This window comes from Oryzias latipes, chromosome 17 (genome assembly GCF_002234675.1).
Source record: "Oryzias latipes chromosome 17, ASM223467v1".
Lineage (NCBI taxonomy): Eukaryota > Metazoa > Chordata > Actinopteri > Beloniformes > Adrianichthyidae > Oryzias > Oryzias latipes.
Window position 1 is genome coordinate 8,113,125 of NC_019875.2, and position 22,105 is coordinate 8,135,229.

A 22,105-nucleotide genomic window follows, 5' to 3' on the forward strand; every position below is an offset into this window, starting at 1 on the left:
AATTCCATTTGGAAAAAAATTGCTTCATTTTGCTGTGGAAACACCCAAAATATTCAACAAACTGATTTTAAAACACAGAATGAAAGTTTTTGGTATAATTTAATAAAAACATCAAGAACAAATGTTTTCAACTAACTAATTTACATGTTTTTGAATGATAATACCATAAAAAAAATTCCAGGCGAAATTCACGTAGATCTTTGTGCCACATTTGTAAACAGTTTCAGTTCACTTGAACATTTGAGGCACATCACAAGATGCACTGCTGCCCATTAGACATTTTCCCGGAAATCCCGTTTTTTTTATGTTTTTTCTCAAATTTTCCTTATTGTGTGAGTGGAAAAGAAAAAGTTCTTTTGGAATACAGTTTGATCCAGCTGGATTTCAGATGCTCTCGGCTGGAATCTGCTTTCAGCTGGAGGCGTGTCTGACTACTCTGTATTCCAATGTGAACCGCTCGCCTCCCACAATGGCGGCGAGCTGGATTTTTGCGTCTTTCATTCAATAAAATCTTGATTACAGAATGTGTAAATAAGTTGGAAGTCTATCTTAGACATAGGTTTATCCCGCTGATCTCACAGCCGCTGGGCTGGATGCGCTCAGACGTCCGTCGGCTCCAAAGGGTTAATGAAAATGGGCCCCCTGACAGCGGACAAAACATGTCCTTTTTATTAAGTCAAGGACTTCAGCCATGTTCAGAGTGCTTTTGAATTGTTCCACCAACCATGAAACCACACATCTTCTTTGATCTCCCTCCTCATGAAAGCAGTCCTGTCTTTTTCATTTTCTCCATTTGAAATCTTTGTTTTCTATGTTCATTTGTAACTCTAGACTCTTTACAGACGCTTTAACTTGCAACGGGCTGTATTGTTATTCTGCTGGGTTCATCTTCATCATCTGTATTTGAATGATCACTGGGGAAGTATTTGTAGGTGGAACTGATTGAATTTAGGGGGCTGCCACCTGCAGATCTGTCACATTTTATTAAATACAAAACATCATTAGTCATGTGTGAAAGCAAATATAAAAGTAATTATGATGTATTTCCTCAAATAAAATGTAGCTTTAAATAACTTCTGACAGTGGTTCTTGAAAACAAATTTTATGAAGTAAAGCGACTAAAAGATTCTAGTTTGAAAAGCAAAGTTTCGTGAAGTGCTTAATTTTAGCAGACGGTTTGTCAGTCTCAATTTATTAAGTTTGCAGTTGTTTTTTCCTCTAAGGAGGTTTTGTTTATGATATTGGATAGGAATGTTAATGCTTTAAAACATAAATAAATGGCTTTTACATACTTGTCAGGCATTATGGGGTTCCCATATAGCTGTGTTGAGTTTAAAAATGGATGAATTCCACCCATTCCTCTCTTGAAGTTAGATCCATTAAAATATTCTACGACGCTCCGACTGGATTTTGTGTTCGAATAGGTCAGGGGTCAGCAACCTGCGGCTCCGGAGCCCCATGCTCATCCTTGTGCTGCGGCTCTCTGTGTTTTTGAAAAATAACTATCATGGTGCTTTTAACACCGTCGGGTAGTGCAAGCGGGCAGGAGGAAGAGAGGAGCGAACGCCGACCAGAGTCTGTAATGGGATGGAAAGTTCTTCTAAAACGACAGTCAGTGGCGATCTCGTAGGGGGCACCCAAAAAAAAGAGCCTGTTTTTTTTCCTCAAACCACCCATTTCTTTGTAAAATTCATAAAATTTACGTCAGGGCGCCCCTACTATCCTGTCAACTGTCTGCTATGATGACAGTATGTGTAGAACACGCTGGAGGGGGGGTTGCACGTGGGGGAAAACAACTTGGAACTGCAGAGATGTAGAGAGGCGGGGGCGGGGTTTAGACTCTCCGCTTGTGATTCCAGACCCGCAACAAACTAAGAGCTGCTTCCTAATGAAAAATAGTTGTCATCCATAAAATTAATATACTTTATTAGGTTTACTGGATTTAAAGAAAAAGCAAAAATAGAAAGGAGTCTGCATCAAAGTAAATGTTTCCAACTCATCTTAACTGTGGGTGTGACAGAAATGTCTAGTCAAGGTTGTGGGAAATCGACAAAAGATCAAAGGAAACATCACGTTCATAAATAATTAAAATGAATAAGTAAATAAGTATCCTGACAGCATTTTGAATCAATACAAGTATCGCCATATGAACTATTGCGATATATCGGCGGAACAATTTCTTCTAACAGCCCCAGTGTCGTGGCTCCCTGTGCTTTCATTTCTGAGGGAAACTGATCCCATTGGCTCTTTGAGTGGTTTCAGAAATTAGATGGAGCCACACTTCCACTTGACAATGTAATATTGTCAAGAGAGATTGAGTTAAATGATAGAATATTTATATTAATATTGTTATTTTAAATGGCTCTTTTTTCCCCTAAGCAATTCTTTTTTTGAATGCGAAAAACATATTTTCTATTAGACCTGTGTCAAAACTTTTACTTTTATACAACTTTCTTTTAGTCTAAATCACCAAATGTGAGGACAGCTTTCTAACCAAAGGAAATTATTTGGAAACTTGACATATGAATCAATGATTTATTGGAAGTACATTCAATTATTAACTAAACAAATCATTATTTAGAGTCAACTGTATTTGTGTGCACAATTTCAAACTTGTTAAGAAAAAATCTTTCACAAAAATATGACCTTCCTTTAGCATTGATAACCCATTGATCACTTCCACCTCTTTAACCCAGTCGCACCGAACATTTAAAGTAGTTGGAACACTTTTATTTGGGGAAATACTGTAGTATTTAGGGGAAAACTTCACTCAAACCTTTGCTTTAACTTCCACGTAAAGAAAAATGTAAGTTTATGACAGGGGTGTCCAGTGGAGCCCAGGCGTTTTTAGCTGCAGGTCTTTTAAACACTACTCTCTGAATCACTTGCAATCACAGGAGCCGAAAGCAGAGGGAAGCAAGGTAAGGACTGCATTGTTCATTTCTGAGCCAGGGTCTGTTCTTTCGTTTGATCCCTTCGTCTTCTCACCCTTCTCGACTAACATCATTCTGTGAGAAATCAGTTCTGCCACCAGCAGTGCATTCTGGGAGACAGAGTGAATCTTTTTCAAAACAGCAGGCAACAAAAACTACACTTACTTTGAAGTCGGTCTGCTATACCTTTTAAGTGAACCTATTACACAGGCTGAAAGCTAGAAAAACGTCCAGTTTCTATCCAGAATCTGTGTTGTGGGCACGCCTGCAGATCAGCAGTGGAATCAGCATTTCTAACTGCTTCTTGCTGTCATGAGGAGAAAAGTTTCATGAAAGTCTCCCGAGGCACTGCTTCCACATGGCCAAAATTTCTTACAGAAGTGATTCTGAGGGAATGTGTGCTCGCTACTTGCTTCCAGCTGTGCTTGATTTTAAAATCGAATCTAACTAATCTCCAGCATTTAAATCCAGAAGCCCTGCGAAACCATTGATTTTTAAAGAACAATTTTTGTCTGTTTCATAATTGAATGTGATTAATAACAGTTCAAGCATAGCTGCAGGTAGGTAGCAAAAACCTATGTAGTATTTTTTGGTAGTCTATATATATTCTTTTTTTCATAGTTGTAGTTCTAGGAGTGTGTTCTGCTGTGGTCTGAACTTTCATCTGGCATGCTTATTTTCTTATTTCCTCCCATTATCTTGAATTTGCTGAACAGTGGAGGCAGGAGGAAAACCAGGTGATTGTGGTGTGTGTGGTTGTGATTTATGTCCGATTTCAGAAACTCAGCCCGCTTGTCCTGTGAGGTTAGCAGTCACTCAGAGGGCCTAACGTGAAAGGCATTGTAACACTGTTAGGAGGCCTGCCCCCCAGGCCTGGACTCAGTCCAGTCGGCTGAAGCAGCGTCCTTCACTTAACCTGTGGAGCATTTACTTCTCACATTTCCATACCTATTTTAAATGTAAAGAATTACAGGACCAGATGTCTTGAAATTCAAAACAAGCTGCTTCAAGTCTGATTGGATTAAGTCCATATAATTAAATTTAGATCTGTTTTTATGTGAAGTTAAGAATAAATCACTGATCAAATGTGGATTACTGTAAAGAGCTTTACATCATTTACAAACTTGTGCATGAAAATAAAATGAAATTTGATGTACCAAATGCACGTTTTTTTTTATAGAACTAACTTGTTTTGACTGTCTGAAGCAGATGTGTTTTGTATATTTTCAAAGTGCTGTACATGTGCAGGTCATGCAGTCTGGTGTTGGTAAATGTGTATAAATGCGAATGTTTGGATGGAAAAATGAAGTCCCAATTAAAGGGCCTTCGTCATGCAAAAATCCACTTTTTTGAACTTGTAAGTGTATTATAATGTTAATTCCTAATGAAAAGAAACCCCAAACAAATTCCTCTAAAACCTGCGCTCTGAGCACCAGCCCCTCCCAATGCAGGAAAACAAGTGTTTTCTCACATTGTGACATGGATAAGTGGGGAACAGCCCCTCCAGTGGAGTCTGTGCTGCCAGCACCGCCCCCAACACACACCAGACCAACACACACACACTTACTCCGTGGAGCTAGCGGTGATCGGCAAAACGCTTTCATTTTATTTGCACAATATGCACACCCATCTTTGCAAAAGTTCGGCTGTTGTTTGTATTCGTGGGTGAAACGCCGACATGCTGCCGAGGCCGGCTCTAGGTCGACGTCATAAAACGTAGACAGCACCCACAAGTAGCGAATGCCGATGCCTCAGAGATGAAGGCGTCTTACTTCAGAGTAAAAAGAGTTTAGGAAAGTAAATAATTTAATAAAAAAATGTAAGATTTTTTTTTTGCGCGAGCCAAGGAATATATTACCATATATATGGATATAATTTATCTGAAATGCTTAAGAAAATTATATATATATATATATATATATATATATATATATATATATATATATATATATATATATATATATATATATATATATATATATATATATATATATTTCTTCAGATCTTTAAGAGATCTGAAGAAACCTGTTTTATTGATCTTTTGATTGAGACCAAAAGGTTTTGAGTTTTAATCATTCTTTAAGAATTTTGCGATTTTTAAACATACACTGTTTGACAAGAAGCAATCAATGATGGTCCTGTTAGTTCTCATACTTTTAATATATTCTTGAATTTTACTTTTTCATCTTCACCTAAAGCTCTGCATAGAGATCACATGAACAATACATCTTCATAGAAATGCTGTGAAATGCTTTGTACATCCTCATAAAATTAATTTCTAATGACCCAAATTTCAAAAACATCATCTTTCATAAGAAATAAAGACATCTTTGTTACTTATGAAAGTAACATTAATCCTGTTTTCTGTGTGAACACGCACAGAGGATTTTAAACTAAATAAGCAAGATTCATATTTTACAAGTTCTGGGTTATCTAGTTATTTACTTTTTTGTTCTATATTCTTTTTTTGGTTATTATAATCTACAAAGGAAATAATGAAATTGAAAAGTGGACTCTAGGTAAAAAAAAAGACTGAGATGAAATATTTATCAATCAGAGTCATATTCACCTCAGAGTCAGAGTGACCCCTGTGAAAATCAGTGGAAGTCTGTGTTAAACCACCAGCGGTTTGGCTCCTGAACCAGGTTGACTTATCTAAGCAACCCTGAAAAATTGTAAACAAACAGTTGACTCTGAGATTTCGCTGTGTATTGTCCGCCTTATGCTGTAGAGGGTTGAAACAGGATCTCTGCTCAAGATTAAGAACGTAAAAGAGGAGGTGGCTTTTCTTGGATGTTAAATGGGGGGGTGCAATTTTCCCTCTCATATAATATTAATCTCCCTCTGTAGTCCCCAAATCAATATATGAAAGTTTGAACCATCTTTGTGTCAAAATGATACAGGCAAATTCCTGAACATAAATTGATACAATCTAGATATTTATTATTCATTTGCCATATTAAACCATACATGAAAATGACTTTTGATAGATACTTTTTTATTTTTATTTTAAGGGATAAAAACAAAAGATTTTTAAGTAAATACTGCAAACATTAAAACCCGCATTTTTGGTCCTTGTAGTGAAAAAAAAGCGTTATTTTTTCAGGTTTTATTTAAAAAGGGTCATGCTTAGTGTTAGTGCACAAAACACACATTCCTCAAAGTGGTTTGCCTTCATCTAATAGTAATTGATACAACTTGGTAGAATACGTATGTGTCCTTTACATCTGTATTAAATTCATTTGGTGCCGTTGTGCTCTAACCTCATGAGAAAAATTGGGAGAAATCAAAGAAGGATTAGTTTTATTTTAGAAGGAAAAAGCAGAAAAACAAATTTCTATTTTTGTATTGCGACAAGAATAGATGCTGCTTGAACTGTTTGGCCCCTGTAGCATGCCCCGACTTTTTATTTCTACAACGTAGAGGTTGAAATTGGTACCCAAACAACTTCTATCTACTATGTTTGGGTCAAATGTTCCCATGGCTCGGCTGCGATCACTTGAGCCGTAGATCGTGTGTCCTCGGCTCAGAGCTCCAGCTTTTTGAAGTAAGCCACTTGTGCGATGGGCCAAAACACAGGAGCAGCTCTTGACCTTCAGCCGAGCACAAAGACCATCTTTGTGTTTTCAAGTGCTGCTTTGTGGTAAGCGACTGCTGCACTCTGAAGAGAAAAACTCTTTGCAAGCGGATGTCACGCTATTGAAATTAGGGATGTCCCGATCTGATCACGTGAATAGAAATCAGGTTGATCATGTGGTTGATGACTCAACCGCAGTCTAATGTCGTCTCCCAATCAGTGATCAGACATTAAATATATTCCTATTATGGTCAGTGCTTTATATTTCAAGCTTATTGTTTTGGATAAATACTCCCCTAGAAGTCTGCCTGTCATGAACAGATCACAACATTTTATTGCTGAAAACCAGCAGAATTTCATCAGTTCAAGCAGGAGGCACGCAGAAACACTTCAGTCAAGCCAGTGAGATGTTCACAGATTCAGACTTCCAGGATCATTAACCCTTTAAATAATTGTTTGGAACTGACAGCAAGTTTCTCTATTTTTATGTCTTATGGCAAACAATAACCTTCAAAGGCATTTGAATAGAAAAAGGTCGGGTTTATGTATCTTTTTAAGGAAAACGCCGTTCTTCTACTGCCAACAAAGAGACAACTGCACAGAGGCTGCCAACTCTAGCTGCTCTGTGATTTAACCCCTTAAGACCTGAGCTCTTCTTTGATATGCCTTTTTTATTTCTCTGACAGAGCTTCAGTTAATTAAATTAACTACTGTTGTAACAAAAAACAAAAATGTCGTGTCTTAAGAGGTTAAAAAAATAATTCCATAATCTCTATTTGAAAAAAACAACTAGTAAATGGTTCTAATGATATCAGCTAGTCGTGAATAACCATTCATGCTACAACAAAGTGAAATGTGTTACAAAAGTATCGGATCAAGACTCAGTATTGGTAGCCACTCGAAATCCAATGACTTGGAATGAGATCAGGCCAAAAAAAAAGCCTGATCAGGACATCCCTAATTAAAACTCCCGAACGACCTTAGAGGCCAAACCCTGCAGAATAAAGAAGAAAGGCAATGGTGTGGTAACATCACTCACACTTGAAGCATTTTTAAAAAGTACCTTTCAGTTTTCTTGGGTGTTGCATGGATACCTGCAACAGGAATGTCATGTTGGACTCCCTTTTTCTTTATTAAAAAGACCATCAGACAAACCTCCTGAATGATGTGCAGCGGTTGTTAACAGATGGAGACTAGAGTAGTCGTAGAAATCAGGATAGTGTATGATTGTGCCTTCACCGAGCTCCAGGTGGTCACAACTCCTCTCTTTTCTGGACTCCAGACTGCGAGTAGGAGGAGTTGGACTGTTGACAAGCTGACATGCAGATACATTCCCAGTGAGGAATCTGCATGTGTGTGTGCGAAGACAAAACGTTGTGGTAAATCTGTCCGTTAACACAGGACTCTGAGATCTGAGCATGTGCTGAGTTCTGATCTTTACCAAACAAAGAACTGTTTGGGTTCGATCTCTAAGGTCAAACAGAACCACACAAACCATTGTCTGGTTTCCTCTAAATAATAAATCTTGTTTCTAAAGTAAATATGTTGAAATTAAATACAAAAGCCTCCCACTGATTAAAAACAATTGACTGTTTTTGAGAACTGGACTGACTGAATTTATCTGTAGGGCAAGTTATTCAAGTTAGAAACTGACCAATCAGATGCCCTGATAAAAGTATGTTGTCTCTGGTTGAACGTTCAAGACTTTCTAGTGGTAAGGGTATGGACTTCCAACAAGGTCACTTCTAAGTGGTTGCCATAGAAATGTTGGCTGTTCTGACTCAGACCAATCACACCCTACTGACAATTTTCTAGTTCTAATATAGCGATGTTCCATACTGCAAAAAATGGCGACTGAATTGACCTCTTTTGGTTGGAGGTAGAAGTAGGCTATTTTCTATGGATGATGTCACACTGTCAGTCCAGTTTTTGTATACAGTCAATGTTAAAAATATTCAATTAAGCAGAGCACACCCTAAAAAGTTTGTGCGTCCCAGATGATTGATTCTGGTTTGTTTTAGTCTGGGACAGTTCCTAGTTCCCTTCAAGGAGTGCAGTCCTGTCACAAATCTGAGAGCCAGGCTGAGTTCAGGGTACAGGAAGTTGTTTCCTCCCCTGCTAAGGTTGGCGGGTTGGAGGGGGGGGTCACCCAGACTTGTGCTCTGCTGTGTCCCCCCTGCAGGATTGGGAGGCGGAGAGCCATGACTGGTACTGCTTTCAGTGTCACCTACCAGGCGACGTCCTGCCATGTGACAACTGCTTCCGGGTTTACCACCTGAAGTGTCTCTCAGAGGAGTTCAAGCCCAGAGACGGAGGATCCCACTGGCAGTGCACCGTCTGCAGGGTGGGGGCTCACGCCTTCAAATGTTCACCTACACCTCCTTTAGGGCTGCAACAAGTAGGATAACATCCACAATAACAATGCATTATTATACGATTTTGTTTGTATTTCAGTCTCAATATATAAACCGGTTGTGTGAACACCAGAGAAACCAATGAGGCAGAAAGAAAGACTTGTTTTCTCCACACTTGTTTTTCTGTTGCATGCACTTGTCAAACTCATCCTCTTAATTTAACTTTTCAGACTGAAATCAGTTGATGAATAATCCATGGAATATGAAGTACGACGGTTTAAAAAGCCGTTAATAAAAAATAGGTTGAATCTTTTATTTATTTATTTTTTATTCCTTTATCTTAAAACAATAAAATACCCAACAGGCTAATTATTATTCTACTTTTTATGAATAAATAGATTTTATTTCACTATAATGACCAGTTATGGAAGCCTTTACTCTGCATTGTTATGTGAAGCATTTTTAAAGCCATAACAGTATTTTTGAGCTCCCAGGTGAAAATATTCCTCCCTTATGTCCTATATTTTCTAAATCCCACATTTCTCTGCTGAAAACTTATTTTTATGCTCAAAAACACCCATTTCCCATCATCCTTCTAAATTTACACTTTCCCACTATCTTCCAGCCCTTCACACCTCCGACCAATTTTAGCGGTGCAACAAAAATGATGAGCACCTTAGTGTTACCTGGGAAATTCTAGCTCAGGATCATTCTAATAAAAAAAAAAATATTGCAATACACATTTATCTATTAAAAACAAGGTAGTATATAATATTGTAAAAAGTAGAAAAACATTTATTTTTGTAATTTTCTGCATTCTTTCTGTGATGCATCTGATTATAGTCTTTCTTTGTTTCTGCTCCAAATTAACCAGAGTTAAAAACAGTCTGGTATGTTAGGTTTTCTTAGATTAATTAAGGAAATACACACATTTTCTCATGTTTTAATTTTTTAAAAAAATAATAATTAATCATGTAAATTTTAACGTCTTATCAGACATACTTAGGATCCTTGACACATTTACAGTTGAACGCTGTGCACGTTTTCTGAGTCATAATTGCAATGCTTGCCTCAACTTTACCTCAGTAGAATTGTCTTAGAAAGTAAAAGCTAGGATTGAGCCTCTACAAAAATCATTTTACAGGAAGCTTGGATGAAGATAAAAAAAACCACCATGCAAATCAAAAATCAAAAGCAATTTTGATTTTTTTTTTGTACGTTTCATGTTTTGGTTTTCTTTTGCATCAACCTCTATTTACTGTATATTTTTCATGTTTTCTTTCAAGTGGCTCTGTTTTGACAGTTAAATACATTCACTGTAATTGTAATTGTATGTAAATGTGTTTGCTTTCATACACGGCTTTCTCTCTCCTGGCCCTTTTCCTGCAGGGGAGTAAAAAGAAGAACCTGAACAAACAGGAGATGTCTAAATACCTGCGTTTCATTGTTCAGCGTATGAAGGAGAGGGTGAGAACCACTTTGCCTTCCTTTATACTCATTTGCCATAAGTTCAACAGCACCCTATCAATTCTTTTCAGTAAAACGCACACTGCTTTTCATCTGTTTTGTTTATTGAAAACATTTTCCCTAACCTAACCAGAAACTGCAGCAAACGCATAAAAATACTCAAGCCCAGATTCTGAAAGAATCTCTAGTGGAGAAATTGAGCTCTGAATAATTGAAGCTCTTCATCTCCTGGATTGTCTTTTATGAGTCTTTTTCATCATTCCAGTGCTTTAATTTGTGTCTTACTGTACTTAGTGAAGTTTGACACATTTTAGTGCTTTTAAGCCCTTTTATATCATGTGAAAAGAAACAAAGCCGCTATCAAACTCTTCATGTTTCCAAATTTAAAAATTATGTTTGTAGGTAGTGTTGACTACACCTCAAAAAGGAAAGCAGCATCCTTTCCCACTGCTGTTGTGATGTGTGTCTGCAGAAAATATAAGAAAATGTCTCTTTTTTAAAAATTACTTTTCTCTCCTAAAAGTAGAAAAACAAGTGAATCTAAACCGCTTTAGTAAATTTAAAATTGTTGCTTATTGACAAACCTTTCAAAGTAATATTTTTTTAAATTGTAAAATATTAAAATAATTTCCCAAATAATGCTAAAATATTCCCCTTTTTTGAGATTACACCTAACTTGAGTGTTTTTGAGTTGCACCTTAGTGCATTTGCTTGCATCTTTCTGCTTCTCTCTGCCTCATACCTTGATTAAATCATGCCCCTTTTCTTCTTTTGTTACATCTCGTCTTGTCCTTTTAAAAGGCCGTGAGAAGCCATCAGCAAGCCTCTATGCTCTTTCCTGTTCTTATTTTTCCATCACTTCCCATTTCCGCTTTATGAAATCTCATTAAATCCTCTCCTTGCTCTGCATTACAGGCTGTTGACCTGAACAAAAAAGGCAAAGACACTAAACACCCCATGTACAGAAGACTGATCCACACTGCACTGGACGTCAGCAACATCCAAGAGGTCTGACTCACTTTAAGACATGTTTACCGTCTGAATTTTTGTCAAATAATACGGCAAAAATAATGGTCAAAAGAATGCCAAAGTTTCTCACACCGTGAGAACGCTTAAAACTGAAGCTTGGGTAAAATAATCTTTTATCGTCTTTAGGAACCATGACTAATACTTCAGTTTTGTCATGGTTTGGCTTTCTGTTTTACCAAGACTTAATGTATAAAATACATTTGAAAGAGTGTTCATGGGTTTTAGGTGTAATCAGGAGACCCAGCGATGTAAAGAGCCTCATCAACAAAGCTGTGAAAGTCAACGCAGTGTCTCCTAATGACATCCTCAAGAGACATGTACAAATGAAACAGTAAGGGACCAAATATTGACCCTTGGGGAACCACAAAACTTATTTCATGGATTCTTCGAAGAGCATTTATCCATACTAAAATTAAAGTGTTGATCTGGACGGGAGTAGTTCAATGAGAGGCCCACTGGATAGAAACAAGTCTATCCAGTAAAATCTGGTGATCTACCGTATCAAAGGCGGCATTAAGAATAACTAAGAACAACTCTACCAAGTATCTTCGCATCAACCAGGACAGAACTCACCAGTTTCCTTTGTGTAAAAACAATGCTGGTGATCTGTTAAAACAAGAGAATGGCCCAGATGAGATGTTGGCTCTTATGGGATTAATTTGAACCATGAAGTGTTCTGCGAAGTCTTCACATGCAGCATTAGACGAAGGCATAGAGGACTTGTTGAAGTCTTTGTTAATAAAAATATCAAATGTTTTAAAAAATATATTTGGGATTATTTTTATTTCCTAAAATTAAGTTTGAAAAGTAAAGACTCCTGGCCTGTTTAATTGACTTATTGTAAATTTTGAGTTTTATTTATTAATGTATTTTCAAAATTTCTTGATGAATTTTTAATTTCGTCTTCCTGGATCTCCTCTCTGCTCTCCTGCAGTTCTCTCTCAGACACTTAATGTTATCAGTCTTCCATGGCATTTTAGGAATGGTTCCCAGTGTTTTGGTCTTGAATGGAGCCACTGCATCTGTGAAAGACTGAATCTGTTGTTAAAATGATCAACTATGAAATCACAGGATGCGGGTAAAATCTGAGCAGGAGTTTGTTTTAAAAAAAGACTAGCAGCCACTTCAGGAGTTACAAACTGCTTCCTCAGTTCCCACAGTAGCGGTCAGATATAGCAAAGTCAACAACAGAAGACACACCAGCAGACAGGTCGTAAGTAATGACCTGGTCCAGGATGATATCCTCTGTTTTGAGTTGGCTGTGAGACGTGTTGCTTAAAATCCGTGCTTCTCAGAAGATTTAAAAACTCACGTCATTGTTTTTATCAACATGTAATTTAAAGTCATCAGTTGTTAAAACCCAATTGTACCCTATGTGAAGAGATGATAAAAATTCCAAACAATCTTATTTAAAACATGAAGGAGGTTTAAGTTGTAACTCACTTTCAATCCTCCTTTTACTCATTTGTTAAATACTAAAAAGCTTGTTTTTTTGTTTTTTCCATCCATCCATCCATCTTCCTACGCTTATCCGGGACCGGGTCGCGGGGGCAGCAGTCTAAGCAGAGATGCCCAGACTTCCCTCGCCCCAGCCACTTCCTCCAGCTCCTCTGGGGGAACCCCGAAGCGTTCCCAGGCCAGCCGAAAGACGTTTTTTTAATTTTTTTTTAATTAAATTATAAATTGTACCTGACATTTAACATAGTTGCATAATGGTATGTTCATTAAACAGAAGGTAGAGGATAACTTCAGAGCGTGTGGTTCTGCAAGGACAGATAATGTAAATTTTTTTAGGGGATAAAAAAAAAAGTTTGATTTGAATCTCTGCCTTGGTCGCAGGTCTTATTCTGATATCAAAGCGAGGTCAAAAGGTCATGAATGAATCAGAAATGCATTGGTTTCACAAGATTATATGAATGATATTGAGGGAAACAAACGCATGTAGCCTCTGAAAGTGCGTCTACTGTTTATGAAGACCCGTGTGGCCCAACTCTGGTCCTCAGTGTACACAGTCCTGCATGTTTCCCATGCATAAACACACCTGATTCAGCTCATCTTCTAGCTCCGCAGGAGCCCTATAATGAGTCATTAGAGTCAGGACATTGATCCCAGAGGATCAGGGTTTGGAAATGCGGATTAAGATGATGTTAGATATGAGAAATCTAGATGTAAAATATTTTATCAAGTAAAATTGAAGTAATTTGGCTTCAAGATAAACAATAATAAGCATCACTATGAGATTACAATACCACAGCGACTGGATAGTTCAGTTGGTTAAGCGCAGGAATGGGAAATCAGGGTTTGATTCCCAGGGGGCACAATGAGCTTCATTAATTGTTGGTCCATGGGCAAGACCCTTTGCATTACAGGGGGGTCAAGTCTGGGTTCTCCTGTGTCAGTCCCCAATGAATTGTTTTAATTTTGTGTTTACATTTTTTGATTTTAAGTATATATTACTTTTTATTGCGTTTCTGAAAGAGTTTGAATGTCATTTATTTTGTTTTGTCCTGCTTCGGCTGTAAAAAGATCAAATACAGGGTTGTGTCATGAAGGGCATCCGGTGTAAAAATCAATAAACGCTGATTTGCTGTGGTCACCCCTAGGGGATATGCTGAAAGGCGGACATCAGATTACACTACCACATAACAAAAATCCCTCCAATGACTGACTGTTGAGCTCAGTGCTGCTTGCTCCTAAACTGGCTGACCGACTGTGTGCATTGTTGTATTGATAAGCTGCCTTTTGACTGGCTCTGTGTTGATCACCCATCCGCTGACAGGTAAACAGACTGCTGTTTGTTTTTTCTTCTCCTAGCTGACTTTTCCTCTGTCTTGTTTGACTTTCAGAGCCTCTCTGAAGGAAAGTACAAAAGCTTCGATGAGTTTAAAGCAGACGCTCAGCAGATAGTTCACAACACAGCCATCCTGTACGGAGGTGGGTCAACGTTGTTCTGGTGCTTCAAGCTAACAAAGAGTATTAAAGAGTGTTGTTGGTTTCATCTGTCTGTTTTCCAGCTCTCTTCATTATTGTCTTGTTTTTTCTGGTTGAGATTTCACCAAGAATCTGTTTCTTCTTAGAACTCCTGACTGTCAGAGTTTATATTGACATACTGGACTTCTTGACTGTTAATGTTTGGTAGTGATACCACAGCCAGCTGTCAGACAATGTTTACTGTTGTCCTCTCACAAAATAAACAGTTTTAGTTGTAGATTTTTCAAGCTAATGAAATTATTAACCATTTAGAATTGAGCGACGCCCGAGGGCGCCCTGCTGAGCAGCTATGACATCAGCTTATTAAAACTTTGTAGAAAATAAATGTATTTTATTACTCTGTGGTTGAGATTTTGAGGGACAGAATGGGGCAGTTATTTGTAGTTTCTAAACAACAGCATTTTTTTAATACGTCAACAAATGAGGTGGAAGATGAATGTTGATCAGGACCTCTGTCGGGCTTTTTGGATGGAGGAGGAGGAACATTGCCGTGTTCAGAGCCTAAAGACTACCATGGCCCTTGGTCCCTCAAGGTTTACTTTTTGGGGAGGAGAGGGAACTTTTTCATTTACACCAAAAATCGGCACAGGTGTGAATTGCAACAGTTCTGATGCGCGTAGCGGAAGACCCTGCTCGACAGAGGCAGAGCTGTCTGGCAGTTGCTTCTGTTTTCTTAGCCTGTGTGATAAATCTGCCGTTTACCTTGACTACATTTTTTATTCTCTTTCACTCTCCATTTCTCTTTCTTTACCTTTTTCTTATCTGTACTTTGGGTCCTGAAATTTAGCACAATATTTGTTAGGGTTAACACGTTGTTCATTCTCTGATTGATTTTTGCTGGCTGATTTGCTGCATCTGTCCAGGTTGGCACCACTGTGGTGCTGCCATCAGTGTGTGAATGTGTATGTGCCTGGGTGAATGGAACTGTGACCGTCAAGCACTTTGGGCTTTAAAACAAGATAGAAAAGCACTACATGTATTTGTCATTCCCATTTACTATAGAGCTGAGGGTACTGATGCAAAGAGGGAGCTGCTGCTGTCACTGTTGAACTGTTCCAGTGTTGTGGGTCTAACTTAACCAAACAGGGTGTCCACCTAAGAAACCCAGTCACTGGTTTCTACCAGAACTCCCACAGCAGCTGTTATTTCACAGTGTGGAGCATCATTGTTAGTTCAGATGTAAAATGATCAGCCTGATGCAGCCAGGTTTCCCACTTTGAGGACGACCGATTGTTCAGAATATAATTTTACACACCAGAAAATGGTCATCCTTTATTTTCGTTTACTTTCCTATTTATTATGTATGTAGTTTCACTTGTGTACTTTGCAAAGTTCACTCAGACATGTTTTTATTTTGTTGCAGTTCACAGCGATCAGGCAGAGATTGCACGGTTGCTCTTCAGTGACACATGCCACGAGGTACCTTTTTTGTTGAAAACCCAGTGAGAACCTGCAAAAGTCTCCTGCAGTACTTTTACATGTCATCATAAAAATGTTTGTCTTAAATCTCATCTTTGTTCCCTTTTCTCTGGTGTCTTCCAGTTAAATGAGCTGATGCTGTGTAAGAACTGCTTCTACCTGTCCAACGCCCGGCCAGACAACTGGTTCTGTTATCCCTGTGTGAGTATGAGCAGAAACTGTGGGATCCCAGTCGACTGAAGGGGGAAACACTGATGTTTGGTTTGATCAAAAACATGTTGATTTGACACATTTGAATGATTTCAGAAAGAAAATCTCTTACTGCATGAATTTATTAGGTATTGAGCTCACCTGAGGTACAGGGTTTGATGTTCTTCACAGCTGTGTTCTGTTGGGGTCTAAAGCTGCTGAACTCCATAATGGTGAAGATTACGGCCTAATGAATCCAATTGACTCTTTCCATACTGACAACTTTGATACGTCGATAAAGATTCTGACCGTCATTTGTAATAGCAGCCTTGCCATTTAGATAAATCATATTACCGATAAGCCGGGAAGTATTTTGAACTTTTTCTGTCAGTTTTTACTACAAATGTTTGTGAATGTGATCTGACGATGCCATCAACACACTGTTTTTTCATCATTAGTAGTCCTGTCAGGCTTAAGTTTTTGTGTTCTTTCAGTGGAGGCTGCATGTAAGCTTAGTTTAAAAGGAAATTAAAAAAAACAAGCTTTTATTATTAATATTCCTGCAGCAGCACATCAACAAACAGCAGCCCAGAACTGCAAACACTGAAAGAAAAGATGAAAGTTTCTCTTGATTTCACCATCTTAATCACTAGTCTGCTACTTGGTCCATATTCAGTGTTAATGAGACTAATAACAAAGAATAATACAGAGTATGTACAATCAAAGTTAAAAGATGACTGTTTGGTTTTTCATCTCTTTTTGTTTGTTACCTTTGCAGAGCCCCAGTCATGATCTGGTCTGGGCTAAAATGAAGGGTTTTGGTTACTGGCCTGCAAAAGTCCTTCAGAGGGACGATAACCAGGTGGACGTGCGGTTTTTTGGACACCAGCACCAAAGGTAATAAAAGCTTCAAAGCAGCACGACTGAACAGACAAACCAACAGGAGACAACAGTTTGTCTTTGCCCTTCAGAGCGTGGATCCCTTCAGAGAACATCCAGGACATCAAGGTGAACGTCCAGCAGCTGCAAGTGAAGCGCAGCAACGGCTGGAAGAAGGCGTGCGAGGAGCTGGAGGTGTACCAGCGCTTTCTGAAGGAGGGGCGTTACTGGAAAACAAAGCTGGAGGACAGCCCACCGCCTCAGCGGCAGCAGGAGGACGCGAGCGGGAGGAGTGACCGGCTGGAGCGGACGGAGGAGGCAGAGTCCAGCATCTCCTCCACCAGCAACGAGCAGGTCCGCCATGTAAGTGGCATCAACACTGCCGTTAGCCGTCGCTCACGTTTTTGCTCCACTACTGCAGATCTCATTTCTGCTGATCAACTGGAGCTAAATCAAACTTCCATCATCCATCAACAAATACACGTTCCATAGACTAAACTTTTATTTCTTTAAAGTAAAGAAATCATGCAGCAATTAAAAAGGTTTCAAAACACTTTAAAAAAATCCATGATGGTTTCTTTTAAGGTATTCTATGTTTTTCCCCCCAAAAACTATGATCTAGATTTTTTTTAAGAATGCTTATACCTAAAAAATTGTAATCCTTGTAACTGTTGGCTCAATTATTCTTGAGAGTGAATTAAATTCGGTCAAACACAAGAACAACAGTATTTACAATGTCTTTACGTTTCCAACTAAAATCTAGTTTTTCTGCTTTTTTTGTTTTCACTTTAGCTCAAAGGCAGCTTGGAGCCCAAGGCGAAGAAAAGTCGTCGAACTCAAGCTGTTGAACCCAAAGAGGAAGTCAGCGTAAGATATGAAAACCTTTGTCTTTAGGAGGAAAATAAGCACAAATGAAATCACCAATATCACAGTGTCATCCACTCTGAGCCTGTAGTTTTTCCTTTTTGATTTAACATTATAAAGACAAAAATATGACGGTGGAGATGTAGTGCAAACAGCCGCCGAACGCAGACAGACTCGTCTCTGAGCTTCATTGTTTTGTTTACTTGTTCCACGGTCTGATACCGGACTCTGTGGAAAGCTACACCGCTGAAGACGAGCTTTAGCTGGTATTTTTGTTAGAACTGAAAGACTTTATGAGCAGAATCAGAACAAGGAAGTGAAGACTTTAACCACTTCTGATTGGTCAGACTGATGACCTATGATTAAGCCTCCAAGAATGATTGGTGGAGACAGTTGAAGGTGCGGGACTTTTCTGAAAACAGAGCTAAAGCTGCGGCTAAATCGTGGTACAGTCTTTCTTATCAAAGTGTCTTTAATTTAATCAAATAAACACAAAAAAAAGTATTATACGATCTTTCATATTCCAAACTACTCAGTGTTTTATCCGGGCCTGTTTGGATGAACACAGAGCTGATATCCTGGAGATGGAAAATGTTTTTAGATCAGTGAATGAGGGCAATTTCCCATGGCACACTTGACCATCTCCCACAGCACACTGGTTGAAAAACACTGGTATAGAGAACTGGACTGGGTGACCCCTCCCCCTCGCGTTTTAAACTGGAAGCCCCCACTGGTCCCAAAAAGCACAAATGCCATAGACTTCTATTGAGAAATAAACAGCTATTAATCCTTTTATCAATCAGAATAAACATTCTTGCTCTGCATATTTTTAACATCTAAAAAGCGAATCCCAATTTTGTTTCATTATATTTTGCTTTAAGTTATAAAGTGACCAATCAGATGCCTCAATAAAAGTAGTCAAACTTTCAAAGCGTTTGATTGACAGATTCTCCTGAGCCTGCTTTCAGTGGAAGGGGTGTGGCCTTCTAACATACCTACCACTGATTAGAGAGGGTGGTTGCCATAGAAATATAGACTAACACCGACCACCACCGACGGACCAATCACAGCTTACTGAGGACGTCTGGTTCCAACATGGCGACTGAATTGACTTCATTTGCTTTGTCAGTTTTATGGGTGACGTCTCTCTCACTCGTCCAGTTTTATATATATATACAGTCAATAGTTTTAATTTTTTAGGACCAAAGAGTTTCTAACATTGGACGATAATTATATTTCATGTTTTTTTAATCTTTGATGCAGATTTTTGTAGCTTCCTAGAAGAGCAGACCATAATACCCCAAAGATTTAGTTAGACACCCTAAAGTAGAAGGACGTTTTTAGGGTTTGGATACTGATTCAAATTTCTACATTTTAGTCTAAGAAAAGATAATCTGTCACATTCATTTATTTTAAATCAAATTCACTAATCAGATTTGACATTTTCCTTTTGAAGTCTTTTTAGACTTAATTTTGTTTTCACACAAAATGCTTAAATGTTTAACACACCTAGAATATGCAAATGATCTTGTTATGGGAGGGCTATTTTTGTTTCCTTTCCAGGTCAGGATTGCAGGTTTTTGCAGCTGAACTGCCCGGTTACTATGAAAGCTCTGGGCTTGGTGATCAGAGGCAGATGAATTCAATGAGATTTTTTTTTTTTTTTTTTTTTTTTGCCATTTTCACAATAAAGAGTATCAGATACCGCGCTACTGTGATGAATGTGCACACATTAGTGAGCCCTGCAGCGTTGCCATGGGAACAGACGGTTAGAGGAAAGGGAAATGCGTCTTTTGTCTATCAAACTGCCACACTATCAGAAAAACCCAGGAGCTACAGTTGAGGAGACTCACTTTAGAATTTCCTGAATTGGTCTGACACCAGGACAAACATTTTGAAACAGAACATCACATCTGTCCCCACCTGAACCGGTTATCTGGTCTTTCCGCTCCACCAGGACCCGGAGCCGGAGATGGAGGCGGTCAGCTCCAGCCAGGAGATCCCTGTGTGTTCGGCGCCGCAGCAGCCAGAGAAGCTGTCTGTGTCCACGCAGACGAAGAAGGCCAGCGGAGGGTCGCCGCGCACGCTTCACCGCGGCACCCAGACCAACAGCGAAGGCGCCTGCCAGAACATGTGCCACGAGAAGTACACCAAGGTTTTCAACGACGTCAAAGAGATGATGAAGGCCGACAACAAGAGGGAGACGGAAAGAGTGGTCAGAGAAGCTCTGGAGAAGGTGAGATGAGCGTCCAGCGAGGGCGATTCAGGACGCCAGCTGCAGTCACAAACACTGGACTTCCTGCTGTGCTTCTCCTCAGCTGCGAGCAGAGATGGAGGAGGAGAAGAGGCAGGCGGTGAGTAAAGCAGTGGCCGGGGCTCAGGCGGAGATGGACAGGAAGTGCAAGCAGGTGAAGGAGAAGTGTAAAGAGGAGCTGGTGGAGGAGGTGAAGAAGCTGGTGGCCCAACACAAACAGCTCATCTCCCAGACCAAGAAGAAGCAGTGGGTGAGTATGGCCGCTCCATCTGCTGTCAGGGTTTTTACAGGGAAAATGGTTTTGACACAGGTGGTGGCGCAGGTCAGCCAACAATCAAAGGATTGATGGTTCGATCCCCGCTCCCCCCAATGAACTGTTGTTCTTGGGCAAGACACTGCACCTTCCAGTGTGGCTCCACTGGCGTGTGAGTCATGTGAATGATGGACAGAGGAGCGTACTGGCAGAAGCTGTAGCTACACCAGTAGCTTACCGTCACCAAGTATGAATGAGGAGGGAACGAAGAACGGATGCACACTTTAAGCTCTTTAAGCATCATTATTATTATTATTAAAGCTGCTGTGTTAAAGGAGGGTTGGACACCGAGGACCGGGGTCAGGAACCACTGGGTATACTTTGGTTATGTTGCGGTTGTGAGTGGTTGATCAGGATCATCTGGTTTTATGCAATCGACTCAAAGTTCCTCATCAGAACAGAGCAGCTCTGAGTTCTGGTCCACTTCTGTAAGCCGGCCTCATCGCGGTCCTCTTCATCAGGCACGAGCAGCTAACCGACCAAAGAACCGCAGTCTGGACCCGAATGCATCTGGACCCAAACTTTGTGAGAGTTTGCTGTAAACTCTTCAACAGTGGATGGAGCTTTAGCCCCAGTGTTTACAGCCCCAAACGATCAGGATTATGCAAATGATATTTTTCTAAATGCTCAACGCAAACGACAGTCAGCATCATTATCAAGTCACTAACCAATAGAGTAGATATTAACTGTTACTGACCAAACCTCCTAAAGACGAGGTATTTTTTTCAAAAATAAAAAACTTTCAATGCACGGTTCCACATTTTTACACTCAACAGAGTCCCACAACAATTTAAAGATTCTAAAGGACTGAAAATAGTCTTTTGTTGAATTTGCTGCCTTAAGGCCTGTACACACCGGGACGAATTTCGCCGGTGATTTTCGCCGACGTTTAACGCCTCGTGACTAAACAAAGGGCACCAATGAGAGTGTGCACACCGACGAGAAAAAACGCCACGCGTTAAAGCGTCAAAAAAAAAAAAATGCCTCGGGTTCGTTTTTTTTTTTGACGCGTCGCGTCGAAATCTATTCGACCAATGAGAATGGCGCTTTTGCACATGTGTCTGGAGCTTCTGAAGTTACAGTAAAACACAACTTGGGGGCGCTCAAACACAAAACTGCCTTGCTGAGCACACATACCAGCGAAGAAGTTAGACGCCAAGTAGCGTCTACACTGCCGCAAAGAAATAATGACGGACATTCTTAAATATCCCCGAACCAAGCACCAGTTGGAGCTACTGGTGCTTGAAATATTCATGTTTTCTTTGTATTATTCTGACAAGCGCGTAAATACTTGCTCTCTTTTTCTGAGTGAAAAGTGACTTTAAGAAGCCTAAAGTTGTGCAGCGCCACCTTGTGTACAGGAGTATTTCTGTTTTTCATTAAGCGCCATCTAATGTCAGGGAATGAAATTGCATGTTCACTCGGCTCATCGTCAGCGAAAATCGCCTGGGTGTGAACACAAAAAACGCTGGCGAATAACGCCTGGCGAATATTCGTCCCGGTGTGTACGGGCCTTGAGGAGGTGTTAATTACTGAAATCAAAAGCTATTCCAATCAAAAACATCTTAATAGGTCAAGTTGCGTTTGATCATAGGAACCCTTGTCATGCATGAAGAGGATTTTGTTACGGAAAGCACGGTTCTTCTTTTGTACCAAAGAAGAAAGCATCCAGTCAGAAATTCCAGCTACTTGTCAGACGTCATTTTCACACCGAGTGCATATTTGATGTTAGTCTGAGATCGCCGTCTTTCCTTACAGCCACATTCACTCCACAAAGGAGACACGCAGGTTCATCAGTAATGTCAGTCAACATTTATTCTGCCTCCAGTCGTTTTT

The 22,105-nt window shown here is 39.5% G+C and overlaps 1 protein-coding gene across 9 annotated transcripts in view; it reads left to right on the plus strand.

Annotated features, from left to right (window-relative positions):
- The window catches only part of zmynd11 (zinc finger MYND-type containing 11), a 34,995-nt gene that overhangs the window by 9,359 nt on the left and 3,531 nt on the right, over nucleotides 1–22,105 (plus strand). The window contains exons 4-16 of one of the 9 annotated variants that reach the window (XM_023965144.1): nucleotides 2,898–2,921; nucleotides 3,650–3,670; nucleotides 8,693–8,908; nucleotides 10,254–10,331; nucleotides 11,247–11,339; nucleotides 14,207–14,294; nucleotides 15,715–15,770; nucleotides 15,894–15,971; nucleotides 16,738–16,856; nucleotides 16,931–17,192; nucleotides 17,631–17,705; nucleotides 19,660–19,938; nucleotides 20,021–20,206. In XM_023965144.1, coding sequence (XP_023820912.1) covers nucleotides 2,898–2,921; nucleotides 3,650–3,670; nucleotides 8,693–8,908; nucleotides 10,254–10,331; nucleotides 11,247–11,339; nucleotides 14,207–14,294; nucleotides 15,715–15,770; nucleotides 15,894–15,971; nucleotides 16,738–16,856; nucleotides 16,931–17,192; nucleotides 17,631–17,705; nucleotides 19,660–19,938; nucleotides 20,021–20,206 — 1,575 coding nt within the window. Of the gene's footprint in view, nucleotides 1–2,897; nucleotides 2,922–3,649; nucleotides 3,671–8,692; nucleotides 8,909–10,253; nucleotides 10,332–11,246; nucleotides 11,340–14,206; nucleotides 14,295–15,714; nucleotides 15,771–15,893; nucleotides 15,972–16,737; nucleotides 16,857–16,930; nucleotides 17,202–17,630; nucleotides 17,706–19,659; nucleotides 19,939–20,020; nucleotides 20,207–22,105 lie in introns of all 9 variants that reach the window. The other 8 variants (XM_023965149.1, XM_023965143.1, XM_023965148.1 and 5 more) reach the window with 8 other exon arrangements.